At 41.6% G+C, this 24869-nt stretch overlaps 2 protein-coding genes across 2 annotated transcripts in view; both read left to right on the forward strand.

The window, feature by feature from the left end:
- Positions 1 to 4734, forward strand: part of LOC110290724 (alcohol dehydrogenase 6-like) — a 36242-nt gene extending 31508 nt beyond the window's left edge. The window contains exons 8-9 of the mRNA XM_021157381.2: positions 2398 to 2443; positions 3772 to 4734. Coding sequence (XP_021013040.1) covers positions 2398 to 2420 — 23 coding nt within the window. The 3' untranslated portion in view covers positions 2421 to 2443; positions 3772 to 4734. The remainder of the gene's footprint in view (positions 1 to 2397; positions 2444 to 3771) is intronic.
- A 6263-nt stretch (positions 4735 to 10997) lies between these two features.
- Adh4 (alcohol dehydrogenase 4 (class II), pi polypeptide) lies at positions 10998 to 24714 on the forward strand. The gene is made up of 8 exons (XM_029475257.1): positions 10998 to 12218; positions 13199 to 13337; positions 14666 to 14753; positions 16470 to 16721; positions 18178 to 18445; positions 21275 to 21404; positions 22343 to 22481; positions 23991 to 24714. The coding sequence occupies exons 1-8, from the start codon at positions 12006 to 12008 to the stop codon at positions 24013 to 24015; spliced, it is 1254 nt and encodes a 417-aa protein (XP_029331117.1). The 5' UTR covers positions 10998 to 12005; the 3' UTR covers positions 24016 to 24714.
- The last annotated feature ends 155 nt before the right edge of the window (positions 24715 to 24869 follow it).

Raw genomic sequence — 24869 nt, forward strand, 5'->3', positions numbered from 1 at the left:
TTCTTTTGGCCCTGGCATTCCCCTATATTGGGGCATATAAAGTTTGCAAGTCCAATGGGCCTCTCTTTCCATTGATGGCCGACTAGACCATCTTTCGATACATATGCAGCTAGAGACAAGAGCTCCAGGGTTCTGGTTAGTACATCATGTTTAAAGAATCAGTCTTAATGACACCTTTCTGGAAAATTCTGACTTCCCTTCGTGGTGAGGTTCCTCCAAGGGTGTGATGGTTTAATATTTTCACCTTCAGTCTCAATTTTCTATTAAATGTTGCAAGTTAGTGTTAGCATTCCCCCTGGTGGCAGCATTTGTCATTAACCCGCAGTATGACTTCAAAACACATTTACTGCTCCCAATATTCCTCTCCAGCTTCCTTCTAAGGCCAGATGACCCACCACCAGGATGGCTTACGTGACCCTAAAGCAGCCCATTAGCTTTTCTCTGTCTTTTCCATGAGCTCTGATAGTCAGTTAACTAATCACAACACTAACAATTTATTAGTCTATGTCCTGTGAGACTGGGACAGCCCAACATCTAAGTTAGGCAAGTAATTAAAATTCAGTATAAAAGCATTATTAAAGAGAGAGATAAGCAGGGAGCAAAACAGAGGGGAAAATCTTCCGGCCTATGAGATGAGGAAAAACTCAGAGGGAGTAGTTGACCCTCAGTGCATACAGTGGGTTCTGCCAAGTAGAAGAACCAGTTTGCACGTGGAGTGGTGACCCTGTTCTGTGATGCATCATCTTGGGTAGCATCCCTGAGGAGAGACCCTGTGAGGCTGGAGTTGACCTAGAGGCCTGTCAGTGGTGTGAAAATGAACTTGGAAGCAGATTCTCCCAGAGATGAGCTTTATGAAGACAGCAGTTCTGGTCAGCACATGTGGCGGGGACCTCCTGAGCTAAGCTTGTATGCTGTCACACTCATGGCCAACAAAAACATTGATTACACGTTTGTGCCTAGTCTGTCCAGCAGCAAGTTGCTGGTGCATAGGTGTTAATTCAGGGCACAGTGCTCCCCCAGCACGCTCTTGTAGCACATTCCTCTAAGAGTCTCCCTTGTGGTGAACTAGGATGGCGATGAAGCACGGTGACCTTAAATTCCTCTTTAGTCCCATCATTAAAAGAAGATTTGGATTGAAAATCAAGCCTAGAGTTTGACCAGGAGATTATCCAAGTTGCAGAGTTGTTTTTTTAATTATAAATCTATATTTATTTTTTTTATTAGATAATTGCAGAGTTTTAATCTGTAATCCCAATAAATCTCTAAGACTAGATTCAGAGCCGGAATGAAGATGAGGTGGACCGTAAGACTACAATGAGACTATCTTGAGAACTTGAACTCCAGATTTTCCTGAACCTGTCTAGCTTCAGGGATTCCTAAGGCCTTTGTTTATTGCTGCACTGTCCCAGTGACTGTTCTACTACTGTGAAGACACACCATGGTTAAGGCAACTCCTATGAAAGAAATCATCTCATTGAGGGCTTGCTTTTAGTTTTAGGTTAGTCCATAATCAGCATGGCAGGAGGCAGATAGACAAGGCACAGGAACATCAGCTTTCATCCTGATCTACAGGCAGCAGGCAAGGAGAGAGACACTGGGCTGGCATGGGCGTTTGAAATTGCAAAGCCTACAGTGGCACACCTCCTCCAACAAGGCCACACCTCCTGGTCCTTCTTAAACAGTTTCTACCAGCTGGTAACTAAGCATAAAATATATGAGGCTATGTAGGCCATTATCATTCAAATCACCATATGCACTAGTGACAACCCAGCTACAGAGTCAACCTATATATCTATCAATGGATGGATGAGTGAATGAAATATGTGCACATACCCAGTAAAGTTCCTGTCAACCAGAAGAATGAAATGGTGCCACTTGAATAAAAATAGATAAGCTATAACTCATCATTACTAAGGAAAGTAAGCCTGGAACAGAAAGACAAGTGTCAAGTTTTCTCTCATATGCAGATGATTTTTTTAAAAAAATATATTTTTAAAACAAGATAGGGCTGGAGAGATGGCTCAGCTATTTCAGAGATCCAAGTTCAGTTCCTGGCACCCACAAAAGGTGGCTTACAATGCCTAGAACTCCAGCTTCAGGGGATTAGCTGCCTCTGGCCTCTGTGACTTCCTGTGCTCACAGGCACACACCCACACAGAGATATATAGATATAATTTCAAATAACAAAAGTAAACCTTTTAAAGGACATGAAAGGAGACTATTTAGGGAGTCAGGAGGCATCTCCAGGAGGCAGAGGGACAAGAGATGGTAATGAGGCGAGGAGCATATGATTTAAAAACGTGCTTACATGCCTGAAAACATCACAACGAAAAACATTATTTTGTGCAAACAAAATATGCCAATAAAAGATATAATGTTTCTCTACTCTTATTACAGGGTTCCAGTCTCTCCTGGCCTAGAGACCATGAGGAGCCATCCTAAGGTAAGTGACTCTTAGAACAAGCTTACTCTCTTTGGGGAATGCCTCTACCTCCCTTCATAGTTTCTAGGCCACTAAATAAGGCCAAAGGTCAAGTCTTTCCTTGACTAGGAAAATAATTTGCAAAGGAAAATACAGACTTGGCTTATAGATACCTGTGCAGCCTAGAAAAACAAATGAGATCAGCGAAGAGCACACTAGGCCAGGAGAGCAGAATGTAAGGGAGAGGTTGACATGGGAACACCCATCTATAACTGGGGACTTAGTGCCATAAGATCTAACATCACTCGAATCCTACCAAGCCAGCTCCTTACAGTCTGAGATAAAAACACTAGCCCACAAGCAATAACAGAGCTACTTTGACAGGACCAAGGAAGAAGTCAAGAGCCTCTGAGCATTATGCAGTGTGACAGTCTGTAAGAAGAACTGAAGCCTAGCATATGACTAAATTCCTTTGGTGACTTCAAGGCAGACAGCTCTTTCACTGGGACAGTAAAATATGTCATGATTTAGAGGCCACAAAGACAGAGGGGACGGCACTGGCCTCAGTGAGAAACTTCATATTTGTCAGGAATAAGCCAGATACAAGTTGAGAAATTCTCGAGGCTCCTGGGATGATAGGAGTCTGAAATAACAGAGGCCAGGAGGCAATAATTCACTATCAGAAGCAATATGAGTCTAGTCATCTAAGTAGACTGTGTGACTGTCTAGGAAAGTGTCTCCCAAAAGGACTTGTGTTAGAGCCTTGATCCCCAGCCCATGACACTATTGGGAGGTAAGGGAACATTCAAGAGCTAAGACACAGTGAAGGGTCTCAGGTCAGTAAGAGCATGGCCTTGAACTGGCAGGAAGATGCATGGCTTTTCCTTTCATTCTTTAAGTTTTTATCATAAAAGGTTTCTTCTCTATGTACAATCATCACAGGGTCTAAAGGAATGGGCCCGCCAACTTCCCAAATTAGCCTTCCTCCCAGCCCTCCCCGCACCTAGGATACTACCATGTACCACAAGCTACCCTCAAAGGCCCAATTGTCCTTTCTCATCCTCCCGAGAACTTGGATCACTCACATGCACTACCATGTTCACTCACCTTTCATCATTTAAAAACTTACTATCTAGTTATCATACTAACGGAAAAGGGACTCACACATTCAATAAAGGGTGGAAGGCAATCAGCGTCATGGACTACAGAGCTCTCTGATGATGAGGAATCTCTAATCATAAAGATAGTTATTTCGAAGGCATCTGTCAGGTGCGACATGTCAACTTTACAAAATAGTAGGCGCTTCCCCAGAAGGAAACACAGCTGCCACCACCGATGCCTTCCTCCAGGTCTACTTCACATACCACGAATGCGATGGGCCCAGGAAGGCAGCAGTGTAACAGCCAGGGTCCAGAGCTGAGGAGGACAATTTGTGACTTTTCTCCCCGAGAAGCATGTGTGGCACTTCCAACACTGAAAACTAACCAGCAAGGAGGAAACTTCAAGTCCAGCTCCAGCACGGTTTCTCTAAGTTCTACCAAGTGTGGAATGTCTTCAGCAATAAGGAAGAGACTTTTTAAAAGTTATTCCCACTCTTCCTTCAGAGGCCAAACCTGGCCTCTCACTGAAAATGGTTCATTGTGAAATCATTGCAGAGCTCACTCGTTCAACTCAGGAGCCAGCTTGTAGAACGAGAGCAGGCCAAGCCCTGTTGTTAGGCAGGCATCGTGTACACGATTTCAACAAAGCACATGTGGTCCTTACTGTCATAAAGCTTTCAGTCTCATGAGAATAACTGATCATGAATGCATGCACACAGAAAGTGTTCACCACAAAACGCAATAAACATTCTAGAAACAAGAACTTCAAAGTGGACTTAATGTGTACTGAAAGACAGATTTTAAATACTGCAGTGAATTTAGATACCAATTAAGTACTGTGTGCATAGAAGGCCTTGAACACAGGTTTGCCTCCACAGCCAGTCTTCTTGTGTGTTCTAATAGCTGTCCTTTGTTTCTTAACATTAGCAGGCTGCAAACATGTTTGAGGTATAAGTACTCATTTTATGTTTCATTAATAGTAACAAGATTCATGCGATATTTAGCAATTGTGTACCTCTTTTTATGGACTTCAAGACTATGGCCTTTTCCTATGTGCTTCTCCTGAAAGCACAGCTCCTGGTGGTGACCCTGCTTCCAGGCAGCTCAGATGCATCTGTCCGTGTAGCTTGCTGTGGCCTGCAATAAGCAAAGAGTCTGTGCTGTTTGTCAGGGTGACAGAATTCTTGTACTGGCTAGTTTTGTGTCAACTTGACACAGGCTGGAGTTATCACAGAGAAAGGAGCTTCAGTTGAGGAAATGGCCTCCATGAGATCCAACTGTAAGGCATTTCCTCAATTAGTGATCAAGGGGGAAAGGCCCCTTGTGGGTAGGACCATCTCTGGGTTGGTAGTCTTAGTTCTATAAGAGAGCAGACTGAGCAAGCCAGGGGAAACAAGCCAGTAAAGATGGCCTCTGCATCAGCTCCTGCTTTCTGACCTGCTTGAGTTCCAGTCCTGACTTCCTTTGGTGATGAACAGCAGTATGGAAGTGTAAGCCGAATAAACCCTTTCCTCCCCAACTTGTTTCTTGGTCAGGATGTTTGTGCAGGAATAGAAACTCTGACTAAGACACGGTTCCATTTAAATTCTGCATACTACATTCTGCCAAAAGAAATCACTGGATAAAATAGGGGTACCACTGAGCATGTCAATTTCAAGAGCGAAAATCAAAAGATTATGAAGGAAAGACATGAGAGGCTTGTAACACAAGGAGCCTGGATTCTGTTGGACAAATCAGAAGAGGTGTTATATGACCTGAAATCTGAATTATTACAAAAATTATATTTGCTTGATATGTCAATATTAAGCTGTATATGCTCATCAGAAGAAGAAAAATGTTATCTTTTATTCTAAACAGAACCAGTATACTAATCCCACCAGGCAATTATTAACTTAAATAGTAAGGGTGAACTGACAATGTCCCAGAGTTCAGAATTCTAATCTCCAGTAATAAAAGAGAGGAAAATTACAGAGTCCAAATTTTATCAAATACCTAAAACTGCCAAAACAGTAGCTTGATAATAAATATAAACTTTGTAATCAAACAAAGTTCAAATCTAGCCCCTGGTCCACTAAGCAAACATGTTACCACCATTGCTGTGTTTTGCACATGGAATGCATCATACTCAGGAGAGATGGGTAAGACTCACTAAACAAAAGCAAGCAACACGTTTACATCAGTGAGGAAAAAACAAGCAACTTATAATGGCCACCAATCTCATTATAAAACTGACCTATGAGAGAGACCCACGGCTTCTCTTTTCCCCTGAGACTGAAACCACAGGAACAAAGGTCTGCCTCAGGGAACTCAACTGAGTCCCTGCCAGAATGGGAACTTCAAAGTCTGTTCTGGGAATCAGACCTGGCACTGAAGAATCGATCGCTCCATTTTCAACATTGCAGGATGACTTGTAGACTTATGGAAGCCACATAGTGGCTTTATGCTACTTGTGTGGTAAACTGGCCTCTCTTTTCTTCTATGTAGTTTTATATCATATATGCTCTAAGAATTAATGATTATCCTTGGATTATAAGTGCATATATACTATGTATGTATGACAAATGACAAAATCAGTCTTTGAGTGACAAAAAAAAAAAAAAGATAGGCCTCCATACTGAGAAACATGCTACCCAGAAAAAAACAACATAGAAGACAGAGTCCTAGAACCCCTGAACCATAAAGCTGCCATTTCACAAATTGTACAGTGATAGATACTAGATAGATAGATAGATAGATAGATAGATAGATAGATAGATAGATAGATAGATAAAATTTCATATTATACTCTTAATCTTATTCTGAAATTCTAGTGATTTATTTTGCCTGGGGCCTAGAGGAAGTCACCAGAACTGCAAACCAGATGACATGAACTTAGATGAGTGATCTTTAAGGAACAGGTAGACCCAGTGAGCAACACGTCTGAGCTTGGGGTTTTCAAGAGTGCTAGCATATTGCTATAGGGAATGACTGGGTCAAGAATAGGAGAGTTAGATATAGATGCATGCCTTCAGAAAATAGGCTAAGAACCTGAAGGACAGCCCTGGGAAAATGCTCTGAAGATCTTGCCTCTTGGTTCTTTAAAATGCTTTCCAATTCTTCAAATTAATCCCTCTAAAAATCTATTGGTTTTTAAAAATTAAATAACACTGAAAAAATAACAGAACCTAGGCATACCACATAATTCATATGTTGATAGTGCTTGAAAGCAGGGAAGGGTTTGATTTTCCCAGGGTGACAGTCCTTCACAGAATTGCTCGCTAGCCTTTTCTCCCATCACAGCTCACTCAGGCTTGATCTGCAGTTTCCCTGTGCTCTTCTCTGAGACCTGGTACTGCTGCTATGCCCACTCCCAAGCCAGATGTCAAACATTCATCCCACGTTGTTAAGGATGATGGTGTCATTATTTTGATGCATGTGTGGTCCATGTGCCCGGTAGGGGAGGCAGTGCAGGTGAACATGTGTGTGAAGCTGGAGGACACAGGTCAACCTCAAGTGAAATCTTCTAGAACACTCTTCACCTTCTTGACTTTGAAAGAGTGTCTCCCACGGCCTAGACTCTCCAAGTAGACTAGGCTAGCCGGCCAGTGAACCCCAGGGAGCTTTCTGTCTCTCACTCTCCAGTGCTTGAGTCACAAGCACATGCCACCATGCCCAGCATGGGCATAGAACATGGGCTCTAGGGATTAAATCCTGGTCCTCATTATTTGTAGACCTTCAACCTACCTATGACTTTGTTCTGGGAACTTCAGTTCACACTTACTTTCAAAGAAGCTGCTGGAAATCCTTAATGCATGCCTTTAATCCCATCACTCAGGAGGAAAAGGCAGGCGGATCTCTGTGAGCTCAAGGACAGTCTGGTCTACATAGTGAGTTCCAGGACAGCCAGGGCTACTGATCTACACTAAAAGCAAAGATCATGATGGAAAGGCAACATGACCACAAGCACACGAGAAGATGCAATAATGCTGATATCTGATGGCGATTATTGTGATCCCACAGCACACACACAACTTGGCAAGCAATTTACAGAGTATCTGATGTCTTTCGGGACTCTGAAATTCTCTAGGAAAGATATAACACGTAAATAAAATGCCATTTCAGTCCTAATGATGTGTTGTTATACCCACAGATCACCAGAGAAGTTTCTTCTTGTAGTGGATGGGATTGTATAAACAGGGACAAATAACAGAGTGTGAACATGACATCAGTTGGGCTCATGTGGGTGCCGTGCCCCTGAGGAGCAGGGGAAGAAGGAGTAAGGAAGCAGCCTGTGTGTCTGAAGGGTGTCTCAGAGTTCAGTAGGCAAGACAACTGTGGGACAGCTCCGGTCAGGTCAGCACAGAAGCAAGATGTCAGGGGAGGGCACAGACAAAATGGGGGGAGCAAAACACAAACCAGGAAACCTGAAGGGTAATAGTCAATATAATTTAGTGTGGAGATAAATGTTCTTGAGAACTGGAGTGAGTTTTGCCACTGCTTTGGTAGGATTTAGACAGCAGAAAAAGTTCCTGACTTTTAAAATACTACCAAGAAAAAAAAGTGAAAATGTTTTTTAAAAGAAACTATTTGGAATATTAACCTAGTTTTTTTGAAACAGGGACTGTAGACAGAGCTGTGCTAACAGAAGACTCGGTATCAAGATTACTACAGCAGTGCAAACAAAAAATAATGAGAAGCCTATCTGCAGATTAGCAACAGTGTGAAGAAGGAAATGAAAGGGGGTGCAGAGTGTGTCAGAAATGTAGAGAGGACGGCCAAGGGAGCTATAGAACCCTGAGGAGGGAGAAACAGGGATACTCTTGGCAAGCAATTGGCAAGTCCAGCCCAAAGCACCAAGAAAGATAGGAAAGGAAGAAGGAAGGGAGTGGAGGGGGGGAGAAAAGAGAAATGGGAAGAGGGTAAAGGGATGGCACAAGTAAGGAAGGAGGGAGGGAGGGAGGAGGGGAGGGAGGGAGGCTGACCTGTTGTATAAAGGACATGGAGATGGTAAAGGCTAGAAAAGCTCACTGCTACACAGAAGTGTTATAAAAGAACAGGTGTTCGGAAGGTTTGTCTTGTTTGATTGTTACAAGGAGATACTAACAACTCTTTTAAATGTATAAATAGAAAAATAAAGATGGAACCAAATGAATTATTAAGGGTGGGTAGTAAGAGAGTTAAAGAGGCCAGGCATTGAATAAAAATCAAACCAGCACTCAAGAGGCAGAGGCAGGTAGATCTCTGTAAGTTCAAAGCCAGCCTGGTCTACATGATGAAATCTAGGACATTCAGGGTTACATAGAGAGACACCTTCTCAAAAACTAACAAACAGAAAGCATGAGAAAGGGAGAGCATGTAAAGTTGAGTAAAATAGCTTTATTCAATATTAAACTACTAAAGTCAAGAAGAGCTAGTGAATAATACTGTGAGAAGGTGAGAAACTGGCATGGCTAAAGAGAACATATTGAAAAGACGGCAAAAATAAGTTAAACTTTTAATACACAGAATACGGAACTTTCACATGATCAAAATGTAAAATATGTAAACCAGGGTCAGTGTAGTGGATCAGCAGATAAAGGCCATGGCCACCAGACCTGACCACTTAAAGTCAAGTCCCAGAGCCTACATCATTGAGGAAAAGAACTGAGCCCTTCAGCTTCTCCTGACACACGCACGCACATACACACACGCACATGCACACATACATGCACACACACAAATACACATTCTCACACACATACACAGACACTAAATAAAATAAACAAGTTTAAAGATGTAAAGCAAAAAAATTAGGAGTACTATGAGAAAAGAAAGTCACATAATGATGATCTTAACAATGTCTCATTAATTCATTTATAAGCTGTGTGACCTGACTCCAGACCCCAAAGTGCTTATTCTCAGTGATCATCAGAGAAACAAAGGTCGTAAAGAATGGCATTACCTTACAAACCGCCACAGTATCAACTTCAAGTCTGGTGACTGTAAGCAGAAGTTTCTGTAAACATGAGTTGCTGTGACCACCACAGTTGCACATCCAGGAACTTCCATAGTAGCCACAGGAGCTGTCCACCAGGATAGAGTCATAAGAGGACAGCCAGACCACAGAGAGAAACAGCCAGCGGTGGGGCAGAACTTTAAAGCAGGATACAGCCAAGGAACTTGGGAGACAGCGAACTTCTCTGCACACTGTCAAGGTTGATGGATACATGATTTTTACGTAGCCGCTGACTCACCATGATTAGAAAGAAAAAACAGATAGGAATGCATGAATTATGGGTCATACAATAGAGTGTTCAACAGTAAGAAAATAAACCACAACTAAACCATTGTGAATGACTGGAAAGATGGCTCAGCAATTAAGAGTACTGGCATACTCTTCTAGAGGACCTTGGCCCGATTACTAGAACCTACATGATTATTCCCAGCTATCTGTAACTCCAGTCCTAGGGGCGCTGGCAACCTCTTCTGGTTTCCATGGACACCAAGAACACATGTGGTACACAGACACACATGCAGTCAGAATACCCATATACATTAAATACATACATACACACATACGTACTAAAAGCACTGTGAACGATCAACAAACAGAACTAGGCGGGAATACATGGAAGGGTATACACTTTGAGTCTATTCACACAAACCTACTAATAAACAAAATTAAACTATTTGATAGGAAAGCACAAATAGGTAGCAAAACCACAAATGTGCAAGGAAATTATTATCAGAGTGTAAAACAGGAGAATGGGTAGGAGGGACGTTCCAGAACGACTGAGATGACCTTTGCTTAGAAATTATTTGTAACTCAGCCTTACACAATTAATGCACTTTGTCTAGTTGATATATTGTAATAAAAGTTTAAAAAAAAGAACGAATTAAAAAAATCTGGGGATAGCATTGGAAATGTAATTGAGGAAGATACGTAATAAAAAATATTAAAAATTAAAAAAAATAAAATAAAATTGCTAAAACAGAAAAAAAAATCTGGTGGCAGCTGAGAGTGATGGGTTTGTAGGTGAACTATGACAGTACAAAATGTCACAGCACAAGACAGGCAGGGCTGTGATTGGAGAAGCAGCCAGCACCAATGCTATTTATCCAGTCTCCAGCACAGGACACAGAGCATGCTGGGTCGAGGTGAAAGGCCAGAGTCAGAAAGACACTTCCTGTGGGAAGCCACATGTGCTGTTGCAGAGTGGCACAGGCTTCTGCTGGCCACCACGCATACATAGGCAGGAAAGTTTTTTTGCCAAGATGAGGTTTTGAGAATTGACCAAAATTGACCAATCAGAAGAGAGAGAAATTGACCAATCAGATGATAGAGAAATTGACCAATCAGAAGAGAGAGAAGTTAACCAATCAGATGAGAGAGAAAGTAACCAATCAGATATAGGAATGCAAATGAGGTAGTAAGCATCAACCAAGCAAAACACAATCCGGGTGTGAGACACGCCTCTCCTAGGCCTATATAAAGCAGCACCAGGGCTGGGCTCAGGGTCTTTTCGCCTCTACAAAATAAACGTGTGCAAAAGGATCCTGTTGCAGCTTCGTTCTTGCTGGTCTAATCGGACGCGCTCAAGAACTTCCAAAGCAAGCTTCCCAAGGAAAATGGGCACCCAGGGAAAAGTAAGTAAATAATCTCTATCAGCATTCGGTTGCTGGTTTCTTCCGGGTTACACGGAAACTGAAGTCAACTGAAGGGGTAGGAGCGGTCCCTAAGCTAGAATCTGCTCTAAGGAAAAACAACTCTGATTTGACAGTGTCCAGGGCATCCTAGTAACGAATATACACAGCATTTGTCATATAAAAGCACCCATTAAAGCCATAATTAAAAACTGCCTAAGAACAATTGAGAAGCAAGTTCTCAAATGGTCAAAGAAACTTCCCACAGTAGTTAGGTAGAGATCAGGACAAGGGACTGTAGACGTCCTTTCAACTTTCAATTTTACTTATGTTTTTGGACTGAAAACATAACATAGGAATTAATTATAAAATCTTAGATGTTTAATTTTTAATGCACTTTTACTCAATTCTTACAAAGAGAACAATTTTTATTTAACTTACAATCTAGTAATAAACTGATTGTGTAAGCCTCACTTCCCAGATGTTTTACCATCTGGAGACCTCAGTGGATCATGTGAGTGGATTTAGGGCGGGACTTTCTTCTCTAGCAACTCTAGAGTGATGGAAATACCTGCTGGCCCAAAGACCACGTAAGTACCAAGTCCAAAGCACACCTAGCAACCTCAGCTCAGGTAATTCCGAGCTGGTTACAAACACCCTTGGCCCCCTACCAAAACCATAGGCCTTATAACTATCTCTCCTTTGTTATGTAGATAAATATGTAGGGATAGAATTGGGGCAGTTTTTCATATATGTGTTTCTCAAAATATAAAAAATACAATTGTTATAACACAGACATTGAGTTTTGTGAAGATCTCTTCTCCTGAAAATAATGTAAGTATAGATGCAACTAGTTAAAAACCTCTCTTTTTTTAAGAATTATGGCATTGTCCTTTTTTGGAAAAAGAAAACGGATTCTCTCTTCCTCTCTCTCCCTCCCTTCCCTCACCTTCAGTCTCCACTTTACTCCCTCTCCATCATCGCTCTTTCAGGTTATTAAATGCAAGGCAGCCATTGCCTGGAAAACTGGCAGTCCCCTTTGCATTGAAGAAATTGAAGTGTCCCCTCCTAAAGCTTGTGAGGTTCGGATTCAGGTGAGTGGGGACTTGAGCTGGGCAGTACAGACATGGCCCTGAATGTTAACTTTCTCCTATGGGCGGCTATATTTTTAGATCCAAATTTTAAAAGAGGCATTATCACTCTTTTTTTTTTTTTTTTTTTTTTGCGTTGGGTTTGAATCTAATTCAACTGTTTTACTCTTGATACCAGCCCTAAGAATTAGCAAAGTACTTTGTTTTGCATTAGAATTAGTTAAGTTTTCTTTTTATTTTCCAAATGCTAATTATGGGGAAATGTTACAGAAAAGGGGGAGGGGAGAGGGGGGAGGGGAGAGGGGCAGGGGAGGGGGGAGAGGGAGAGCCCTAAGGAAAGAAAGTTGAGAACTTGGAGAAACTCCCCAGGCAGGCAGGCCACATAGGGCCATGGGTGCCAAGAGGAGGGATTAGGGGTGGGTCAGTAGAGAAGAGTAGAGCAGGACCATTAACAGTTAGGATCCACAGTTATTCATCTTTCCTTTGGACCAACCCATCACAGGCTTGTGTGTGAGGATGCGGGATGAAGCCTCATGAACAAATCTGAAGAATCACACTGGGACAAGTTGAAGAGTGATTTCATTTCTTTTAACTACAGAAGGTCTATTTCCTCTAGCACAGTTCATGCAGCCGCCACACAGCAGAACAAGCCATGTAGACCTATGTATGTCCTCACCACTGCCTGGTGTCTAGTTTCTTGTCTCTTTTACCTTTGTTTTTTTTGTTTTGTTTTGTTTTTTGTCTCCTAGAAAAGACATCACCAACCCTATGACTTCTTTTTTCCAGAAACAATGAAAATTGGAAAATTAAACTGGATTCCAGGAAGAAAAGAATGCATTTTTGTATGCCCATTTTATATGCCCTCTCTTTCCCTCAAAATGTAATTCTTTTACTGACTTGTAGGATTGCTGTAATGATTCAAGATAACATCGCACCTACGAACACCCTGCAGAACCACAACTCAGGTCTGTCTTGCTTTGTAGGTAATCGCCACGTGTGTGTGCCCTACTGACATCAATGCCACCAATCCTGAGAAGAAAGCTCTCTTCCCGGTAGTCCTTGGTCATGAGTGTGCAGGAATTGTAGAAAGTGTTGGGCCGGGAGTGACCAACTTCAAACCAGGTATTTCACCTTCCAATTTCAATGACATCGACAGTCCTAGCTTTTTCCGTGATAGCTCCTGACAACTGCCTTTGTCTTTTGTGCTATGACTGGGCTTTTCTGCTTAGATTACATCATTCAACCTTCCCAAAGGGGCATTGACACAATCTGTCATGGTGTAACAAGGAAGTAGAATATTTGAAAACAGAATAGCCTAATAAAACCCTAAAAATATGGCCACTTTATTGACATAAATGGAGAAACTGCCCTCTCAAGCAAAGCTCTGTGGTTAATACACACTGACACTTCTGTGGTTCACAAATACTTCCTCCACGTGAAATGGAAATTTATTTTACGGTTGTGTAATGAGTGAGGGCTTGCAGGAGGCTTAAGGGGAAAGCAGCACACATGTCAGTGTTAGCTTAAGTGTCATTTCGGAAGTTCATAAGAGAAAACCTAATACCCTGGAGCAAGCCAAAGGCTCATTATAGTTTATAACACATGCAGGGCACACTGGTGGGCAGTTTGTGTACGATCTGATGAGCCACTCAGCCCTGCATCCAAACTTGGAGGTATATTAGTATTTTTCATTCCAAGTATAAGCACAAAACCAGGTTGCTCCCTCAAAACCTTGCAGCCTTGAAAGTATGGTCAGTGTAAGCCTTTAGTCCTGACGCTGCCATTTACTGGCTGTATGACTGGGGCCACTTACAATCGTTTTTGTGATTGGACTTGGATTTTTTTCTTTTCTAAAATGGCAGGTATGAGAAGTCAGATAATAACATTAGCTAATGGTGCTGCCACACATTATAAGTGAACTGCTAATCACGTGTGAATTATCATCACTTTGGTCATCAAAGAACTAAAGCCATTGTTAAGTGGGAATTGGAGGTACAGCATGAGCAGTGAGTGTCCTAGCCTAGCGCATCCCACCTCCTTAGTCCTACAGTGGTGTTCTCAGTTCCATACAGAGTGTTTGAAGAGACAGTAAACAACAGTCTTATGCAGAGTTGATATCAGTGAGCAGATTCCCAGCCAGACCTCTGTACCTGTGAATACCAGTTCAGGAGGCCTGGCTGCCTAGCAGATTAAAATAGAAAAAAAAAAATCCACAATCTTCTAGCTTACTGAAGCAAAATATTTTTGCTACTTATCTATTCTTATTGAATATAAAATGTATACTATAAAAAAAATGTTTTCCATTGGTTTATGTAAGAGAAAGTTTTTGAGGGCTGGGAATCAAGCCGGAGACCTTGCAAGTTCTCCACCACTGACTCATAACCCAACTGAGCTTCTAGAAACTATAACTACATCTTAGGTGCTACCTAACGTGTGGCCTTTCTTTGTAGGTGACAAAGTAATCCCATTCTTTGCACCACAGTGCAAAAGGTGCAAGCTCTGTCTGAGCCCCCTCACAAACCTCTGTGGGAAACTCCGGTAAGCCCCCTTCGCTGTTAATGCGAGTATCAGTAGACACGCATGTCGTGAACACACTGGCCAAACATAAATGGAGGTGAAAGGGTGCAAAGCTTCCGCTTGCTAATGCTGCTTCCATGTGCCTATAAGACACTGTTCCAAATACATGTGGTTTATGAGAGCAATCAAAACCCACAGGAGTGTCCTTCAGTGGGCTAATCCACTGCTATACAGGAACACAATGGACTACCATACAATGAAAAGAGCTAGACTTAAAATATATACAGTAGCCTAATTTTACACTAAAGGAAAGAAGCAAGATGCTAAAGTACATACTATATGGTATGGCACAGGAAGACAGTACCAGAGTTTATGGTTACATGTGTATGTAACAAAAGTAGAAACACAGCACTGGAGGGATAAATTCCAAGTTAAAATCACATCTACTTCTAGGGGAGTGAGAAAGAATATAGAAAGACATAATAATTTACTCCAGGGCCATACAACTTCAGGTCCCCAAAACAGGCTTTTAACACAGACACTGGGGCTCAACAAGATGGATCTTAATCACCTCAGACTGATTTTATTGAAACCATAGAAAGATGTGTTTATCCTGAATGTTGATTGAAGCTGGTTATTTAAGAAGTTAAAACCTGGACAGGAGGGCTCAGCAGTTAAAAGTGGTCACTACTCTCGCAGAGGACTTGAATTCAGTTCCAGGCACCTCTGTAGGGGTGCAGAACCACCTGTAACTCCAGTTCCAAGAGATCCAACACCTTCTTCTGGCCTCTCTGAGCATCTACACATGTGATACATATAAACTCACACACATACATAACAAGCAAATCTTTTATAAAAATAAGTTAAAACCATACTACTCATATCTATGCCTCTGTTTCTCCATCTACAAGAAGATACTAATGTCAGTTTTCAGGGTTGAATTAAAACTATATTCTTTTTATTCTTTTGCAAACCTTTAATGAAATGATGGGTTTAGACAGTGGCCATGAATTCTAATAGCATTGAAAGAAAGAAAGAAAGAAAGAAAGAAAGAAAGAAAGAAAGAAAGAAAGAAAGAAAGAAAGAAAGAAAGAAAGAGAGAGAGAAAGAATCAGATACAGTGACCCCTCTAGGTATATTACAGCAACTTTGAAGTAGTCTCAGAAAAATGTAAGACCTGAATCAGACATTTCATTAAAACTTTCGGATTTAAGAGGCAATGTTGGAACAGAGGCGCATTAACCCGGATCTCAGTAGAGATCCCCAGCCACACTCATGAGGAGGGAAACTACAGGACTGATGGCTCCAGTCTTAATAAATGCACAATGCCAACTTAAAGGAAGCCTTGAGAAACAGGTACCAAGGTATTTCAGTACAGAGAAATAATACAATATAGGAGAAGAGGGTGGCAGGGGAAACTTGACTGGCCAGAACTTGACAGTTAATGACACTGGAAGATAAGCATCTGGAGGGTCATTTTTAGTTTTATTTGAGCTTTCTATCGGAAAAAAATGAATTCATAACATAACCCTTAAGAGAGCTCCTGACATACAGAAAGCGCTCAACAGGTGTGCTGGTATTGACACTAGCATAACTCAGAAATACTATGTATGGGTGGGGAAAAAGATCAAATTATTTTCCCAACCTTTCCTGTCGATTCCATAAAACGTTCATGACAAAAAAATGTTTTATATGACAACCGATATATCTTCTTCATTGTGTGCTTTTTTTCCCTAGAAACTTTAAATACCCCACTATTGATCAGGAGCTCATGGAAGACAGAACCAGTAGGTTTACCTGCAAAGGAAGATCAATTTACCACTTCATGGGAGTCAGTTCGTTCTCTCAGTACACTGTGGTTTCAGAGGCCAATCTTGCCAGAGTCGATGATGAGGCAAACTTGGAGAGAGTGTGCCTGATTGGATGTGGGTTCTCATCAGGCTACGGGGCTGCCATCAATACTGCCAAGGTACACTTAAGTGCTAGGCTGTCTGCAGACAGAGGTTGCTGGGAGACAACGCTGTATAAAGGAGTCAGGACCGTCTTCACACTCTGGCTGCGTTGCTTCTTGCCACCATGATTAACTAGATCATTTACCACCTCTGTGATTATCTTTTTATATGTACTGGGGATTGAACCCCAGGTCCTGTACCTGCTAGGAAAGTGCTGTACCATTGAACTACATCTCTAACTTAACCTCTGTGATTTTATGTGCACTATTAGATGTCTCTGAATAATAATAGTAATAGGTATGAGCATATTGTTATATTGCATATATAAAACACTGACTTAATAAGCTACATACAGATGTCCCCTGATTTATATAAAGCCCATTTAAATATGACCCCTGAATAGGAATGCTCACCTGGGACAACAGCAAATAGAGAATCCCCACCTATTTCCATTTCGTCACCTTGCTTTCTCCCTGATTCTATAGATTATTCTCCCTCAATCAATAATAATTTACCAATTTCCCATCCTTTTGTGATTTTAAGAGAGTATATTCTTACAAGATGTGTTCCTGGGTTCCTATTAGAATTTAAACACTTTTTTTTAAGTTTGTTTATGTTATTTATATGAGTACACTGTAGCTGTGTTCAGACACACCAGAAGAGGATATCGAATCCCATTACAGACAGTTTTGAGCCACCATGTGGTTGCTGGGAATTGAACTCAAGACCTCTGGAAGAGCAGTCAGTGCTCTTAACCACTGAGCCATCTCTTCAGCCCTTGAACACTCTTTCAAGGTTAACTAGGTTACAGTCAAATAGACAAGATGGTAAAAAGAAAATGAAAGATCTCCTAGGCATCCCTGAAGCGTTGCAGGGAAGAAGCCCCATCTCTCTCTGCAGACTTTACTCAACACATTAGACATATGTTAGTCTATCAATCTCTATCTATCTATCTATCTATCTATCTATCTATCTATCTATCTATCTATCAGGCTGGTCTACTGATCAACTTCCAGAACAGTGGGACTATACAGAGAAACCCTGTCCAAAAGAGAGGGGGGGAGGGGAAGAGGGAGAGGGGAAGGGGGAGAGAGAGGGTAGGGGGAGGAGAGGGGGAGGGGAGACGGAAAGAGAAATAGAGATGCCTCTGACCCAATTTCAATGGGGGGGGGGAACTCCTTTGAGATTGTGTGGACTTTTAAATTGTTTTCTGACATCATTGAAGGGGAAGGTGAAATAAGAGAATTTTTTCCACTTGGGCTTGCTCCTTCTGAACTGAGATATGAATAGCCCTTGAGTCATTCTACAAATTTTGGTAGGAAAGCACCTGTCTTCACACTAGCAGGTTGTCACCACTGGATACATCAGAGTTTTATAACAGGCATCCTTTTTTAAATTTAATTCCATGTCTGGGTCCTCATCTCGCCCTCCCTCATGAAAGAAAAAGCTGAGATCAGCAACTTTAAGTCACTCTGTACTTTTCCTGCCTGCAGGTCACCCCCCGGTTCCACTTGTGCTGTCTTTGGCCTAGGGTGTGTAGGTCTTTCTGCCATAATTGGGTGTAAAATAGCAGGTGCTTCCAGAATCATAGCTATTGACATCAACGGTGAGAAGTTTCCAAAAGCCAAGGCCCTGGGAGCCACTGACTGCCTGAATCCCAGAGAGCTAGACAAACCTGTCCAGGATGTCATCACTGAGCTGACGCTGACAGATGGAGGTCTGGATTTCTCCCTTGACTGTGCAGGAACAGCTCAGACCTTGGTATGTGGACTTCTCTCCCCATCCCCAGTCCTTGCTTCTTACTTCTAATACATTCTTTAATCACCAAATAATAAGGGAAAGTGGGTCGTGCTTACAGCAGGAGATGTCCTTCTTAATGTTAACCTTTTCAAAGGCAGAACAGAAAAGAACTGTCAGTTGTAGGTCACCACCCACTCCTTCAGCCATGCTAACTTTCCATCAAAGCTCACTGATGTAGTTTCTATTGGTTGGTTTTATGTTAGTGTCATGAACTACCTGTGTTGGGGGGGGGGGGACGGGGCTTATTAGAAGAGACTTATTTTGCTTACATTTTGGAAGCTGAAAATCTCATCTGCATCACCTGAATGGGCTGTTGGTGGGATAATGTGTGGTCCATTAGGGAGGCACGTTTGCAGGATTTTACCTGTCCAGTTACATTCGTGCAGAAGAGGTCTGTGATTGGACAGGGGAAAGGGGGCAGAGCTAAGAATTGCAGAGAGAGGAAGCATCCCAGAGGGTAGAGAAGAACCAAGATGGCTTCGGACATGTGCCTGCATGGCATTTACCAGCCACAAGTAGTTATGATTTCACAAGGTTAGAAATATTGGGATAAAGCGTTTATCATTATCAACTGGCTCTGAAATTATTATATTGGCATCTTGTAAATTGTGATGTTATTGATGCATAAATCTGATTGTTTAATTAAGCTTTAAGAGTTTTGATTTACTTGGTTACTGGAATGTGGGACCGCCAATTACATGCGAGCTAGAGTTGGGAACACTTGGGATACTGGGGGACAGGGGAGGGAGAGGGGACAGGGCAGCAGCATTCAGGGCTAATAACCCCATGCTGTGCCCTGTGTTCTGAGCTTCCCACCCTGCACCCTGCAGTGTTCCACACCCGTTCTTCACTTCCCACAGCTCATTTCACAGTGAAACGCAGCTACCTGCTGCTGCGGTGTTTGTGTGTTTGTTTATGATGACTGGCATTAGATTTTGTCTTAATTAGTTTCTATGTTGTGATGAAACACTATGACCAAACACCATGGGAAGGAATTTATTTGGCTTACACTTCCACACTGTAATCCATCATTGAAGGAAGCCAGGCCAGGAACTCACACAAGATAAGAACCTGGAGACAGGAGTTCTAGGATGCAGAGGCCATGGAGAGAGAGGTGCTGCTTACTGGATTGCTCCCCATGGGATGCTCAGCCTGCTTTCTTATAGAAAACTAAAGACTACCAGCCCAAGGATGGCACCACCCACGATGGGCTGGGCCCTCCCCCCATCAATCAACTACAAAAAAATGCCCTACAAGTCTTGCCTACAGCTGATCTTATGAGGGCATTTTCTTAATTGAAATTCCCGGCTCTCAGCTGATTTTAGCTTGTGTCACAATAACATATAACTGTCCAGCACAGACTTCTTGGAAGTTTCTGTTGGAAGTTCTGTGTTTGCTATTACTTTGTTTTTTTGTAGAGTACCAATGCCTGAGCCATACTCCAGGACATGTGCCTTAGCCCGAGCTCTGTGCCACAGTTTTGGGAGAATTTCGCTGTTGCTTTTTNTTNTTTTTTTTTTTTTTTTTTTTTTTTTTTTTCAAATAGAAAACAGTGATATAAGTCAGTTAATAGAGCATGTTAATTTTAACTTGTTAAATTTTAACATGTTCTATTACTAGCTGACTTATGGTTACTTTAAATTATGAGGGCCAGGCGTGGTGGCACACTCCTTTAATCCCAGCACTTGGGAGGCAGAGGCAGGCGGATTTCTGAGTTCGAGGCCAGCCTGGTCTACAGAGTGAGTTCCAGGACAGCCAGGGTTACACAGAGAAACCCTGTCTCGAAAAATAAGTAAATAAATACATAAATAAATAAAAATAAAAAAAATAAAAACTTCAAAGCACATTCTAGTTTTCTAGAATGTGTTACCTTCCAGGAAGAGAACAGCTAAGTCTTCCTCCATGCTCAACAGTATGCATCAAACCAGGTCTACTCCTGGCCTCTGTAGCAGTCGCAATGTTTATGTTTGCCTTATAGTTTCTACACGGAATGGCCTTCCACACTGAAGCTTACATTTTTCAGTTCTTAGCATTTTTCCATCATCCCCAGACTTACAGTAGGCTAACACAGTAGTTCTCTGTCTCAGTCAATGATTCCCTTATGTCTAGCCAGTTCTCTTGGGCTATTCTTCCACATTGTGACTCAGCAATTAAAGCTCAAATCCATGGCCTCAAAATCTCAGCAAGTGCAGGCATAGCAGGCAGGATACATCTTAACTGTTGGCTAAAAAGTGTAGGGAAACAAAGTGTTATTTTCTGTGTCTTTGCCCAGTTTTAAGGAGCATCTCTCCATCTTTCTCCTCCTCTGGGATCTAAGGAGTCAGTGTGTGCCTCCTTTAGCAGGTACTACAGAATCTCTTACCAGCTCTCTCTTCATACTTTTCAATAATCTCATCACAAGTACCTGGAATTTTGGAATTTCTCATACTTTAGTAAATGTTTATGGTAGATTGCCAAACTATTACAGATTCTTCTTAATTCTAGGGTTGTGTTTCTCAGTATCCATGCTATACATTGAAGTTTCAGCCAAATGATGATTGTACAGGGTAAAATGTGTCCCATTTCCTTTCAATACCTTTTTGATGTACTAAGAATGATTTTGTACGTTTTATACGTCACAGAACACTAGAGCCTCACACGTCATTAAATGATGTGATGATGTCCTGAACTTGAGCCTATGATGTAACAGGCAACATGGTTCAAACGGTCCTTGGAGCACTGTATATAGTCACACTAGAGGTCATGTCTATTTCTCTGCTTGCCCAGGTAATCTTTTGTTTGACATTGCAGAAAGCAGCTGTGGACTGCACTGTAATAGGCTGGGGGTCGTGCACTGTGGTTGGAGCAAAGGTTGACGAAATGACTATACCCACCGTGGACGTTATATTGGGCCGTTCTATAAATGGAACATTCTTTGGTGGTCAGTTTCTTTCTTTATAGTTTTTAGTTTCTTTACTATAATATGAAATTATAAAATTATTAAATTTTGAAACAAAAATAATTTGTATAAATATTGAGTATACAAAAACTAGTCTAGTATTTGAAAAGTCAATGAAGTTTATATGGAAATTTGTCTATAATTTACAAATTAAAATTCAATTTAAGTAGCTGAGCTTAGTGATGCAAGCCTATAATCCTAGCTCTCAAGAGGATGAGGCACATAGATCATAAGTTTGAGACAAGTTTTCATATAGTGAATTCATGGCCTACCTTAATTTCATAACAAGAACCATCTCAAAAGAAAAGGAAAAAAATTTCAAGTGGTATTGAAATGAACCAATCAACTGAGAGTAACAAAAGAGAAACTTTGGTCTAATTAAGACAATTTCTTAGCTAGTATGGATAATAATCTTGAATTTTCCTTATGAAGAAAAACTTTTTTTTTTTTGAAAGTCTGCTTCTATGTATAGCCCTGGCTGTCTTGGAACTCACTCTGTAGACCAGGCTGGCCTCAGAGCCAGAGATATTCCTGCCTCTGCCTCCCAAATGCTAGGATTAAAGGGATGCACCACCATTACCTGGCAAAGGAAAACACTTAAATATAATAAATCCATAAAATTAAGGAGAGAGAAAAGCTTGGTGTATTTAAAGCAACCCAAATCTGGCCTAATAATTTCGCCTCTTCAACAATCACACTTACCTAGATTTAAGTAAACAAAGCAAAGACATTAAACTAAAGGGGACCAGCAGGAGGATGGGACGGTGACAAGAGAGAATATTCAGGGACAGTAGATATTATCAAAGCGCATTATGCACATGTCTGAATGCCATAAAAAATCTGTAAAGGAGAACAATTAAACTACTTCTATAGGTCAAATGGCATGCCTTTCTTTATATGACACTGTGGCCAAATTACAGGTTGGAAAAGTGTAGACTCTGTCCCAAACCTGGTTTCTGACTACAAGAATAAGAAATTCGATCTGGACTTACTGGTGACCCATGCCCTACCTTTCGAGAGCATAAATGACGCCATTGACCTGATGAAGCAAGGAAAAAGGTAAACTGCAAAGTTGGTAACTCGGTACACTAGAAACCCTTTATGATTTTTGTTCATGACTTTTTATTTTATGTGCTATCTCTGTGTGTGTTTCTGTGCACCATGAGCAGGTAGGTGCCTGAGGAAGCCAAGATAGGATGTCACACCCCCTGGAAGTAGAACTACAGGCATTTGTGAGCCATCTGATGTAGGTGCTGGGGACTAAACCTGGGTTCTCTGCAAGAGCATCAAATGCTCCTAACCAGTGAGCCATCTTTCAAACCCCAACCTTTATGGGTTTTGTTTTTGTTTTTTTTGGTTTTTCGAGACAGGGTTTCTCTGTGTAGCCCTGGCTGTCCTGGAACTCACTCTGTAGACCAGGCTGTCCTCGAACTCAGAAATCCGCCTGCCTCTGCCTCCCAAGTGCTGGGATTAAAGGCATGCGCCACCACCGCCCAGCGTATTACTCTAACAACCAACCAGGTGTCTCTTGACTACATCAAAATTGCTAGAAGTGCTTAAAGGATTAAACAATTGCCATGGGGGGTGGGGGAGGGGGAAAGCTTGATTTTCCGCAATACACAGCGTTATATACTATGCCATATACAGTAGTGGCATACGCTGATAGATGAATTCCCTCTCACAAACAATGGTTAACTCAAGTCAGTTATTCCCTAGAAGGAAAGATTTCTATAGTGTAATAAAGGGTAGGTTCCCTGGTCCAGTGTGCCCACATCTAGAATTGTTTTCTATGGTTTGTCAAAGAGCATTCATGGTCAGAGCCCTGTGCAACTGCTGAGATATGAGCAGAGAGTGGCAGGAATCAGGTACACACACGCACTTCAACTCTCACTGGCTTGCCTTGTCCTGGGGCTCCTCTCAGATCAATCCACTTATCCAGCAGTTTCCGCTGCACTGTGCATCTCAGGATTGCTTCCTAGGTATTAATCTATATCAGCCCTCAGAATGAGGGCTTCCTAGAGGCTGGGGACTATGTAAGACTGGGATTAGTGATTTTAGTTAATCATAGCTTTTATTAATGGAAGCAAAGAGCGAGCACCACGGTATTTAGAAAAAAAATGGAGCAAAGAACTTAAAAGACACAGCAAAAAAGAGGAGTAAATAAAGCAGAGGAGACTAAATGGCAGTCATCGTGATAAGATTGGAAACAAAGAAAAAAAGTCACAAAATGAAAACTACCCCTTCCCCCAGTCTATTAACACTGTCACAAATATTATTAATGCCACAGATGGAGAAAGGTGACAAAATAGGAGACATGGTGCATGGGCTTCTACTAAAGGGAGGAGTGGAGCAAGAAGGGGGTGGGGTGAAGATGATCAAAGAGCACTGTGTACCTGCCTTAATATCACAACGAACCCCATTACTGTATATAAATCGTACACATTGATTTTTAAAAGGCGTCTCTAAAGAAAGACTAGACCAAAGTCTAAAGTGAAAAGGAAAACAGCCTGCGGACTTTGGGTAAAGTGGTCAGATAAATAGTATTTACGGTTGTATTACTTTTATCAGCATCCGAACAATCCTGACCTTCTGAAGATGCCAGGGGCAACTTGGAATGTTATCTGATTGGATCCGAGCCTGTCTGGATGACTTATTGCCTCACATGATGAGCCAAAGAAAGCATGCATTTACACTTCGTATCAGCACAAATGAACTATAAATTATACATTCACTGTTTTTGCTTGCTGCTCTCTAGGAGCTGGTGTGTTTTTTGTTTGGGGGGAATTTTATATGTTGAGTATTCACATGATTTCTATCCCATTGTCTCCCTCTCCGGCTCCTCTCACATCCTGTCCCCTAACTCTCGAATTCATGACCTCTCTTCTTTCACTGTTAAATACATACATGTACACAGATGTATATACAGATAGAAACTGCTGAGTCCATTTAGTATTATTCACGTTCTACATGAGTAATTGGCTAACCAATCAGGATTGGATAACCTATTGGGTGGCTCCTTCCTGGAGAAGACTGGTCGTCCTCTCTTCATAGCCACTGACTGCCTGTAGGTCTTCATCTAGGGGTATGTCTTGTGAGATTTCCCCTGTCTACATTGGAATCTCAATGGATGTTTTTATTGTCTAGGTCTTATATAGGAGACCATGTCATAAAGATTCCATAGATGCGGTTCCCTGTTGTTAATAAATAGAAGACATTATCTGGAAGCAGATTTCCTGCTTTGAGTGGAATTTTTCAAAAAAAAATGTTTTTTATATTTGTCTTCTCCCTAATCAAGGCCAAGCTTGACTACAGACTGAGATACTGTTTTTTAAAATCATGTACAATGAGTAAAATACATGAAAGTCTATGCTCTGACAGCTAGCTCCTTCTCCTCCATGTTCTCATTCATTAATGGATGCTGCTTCTTGAAAGGCTAGACGCAACACA

Source organism: Mus caroli, chromosome 3 (genome assembly GCF_900094665.2).
Source record: "Mus caroli chromosome 3, CAROLI_EIJ_v1.1, whole genome shotgun sequence".
Classification (NCBI taxonomy): Eukaryota; Metazoa; Chordata; class Mammalia; order Rodentia; family Muridae; genus Mus; species Mus caroli.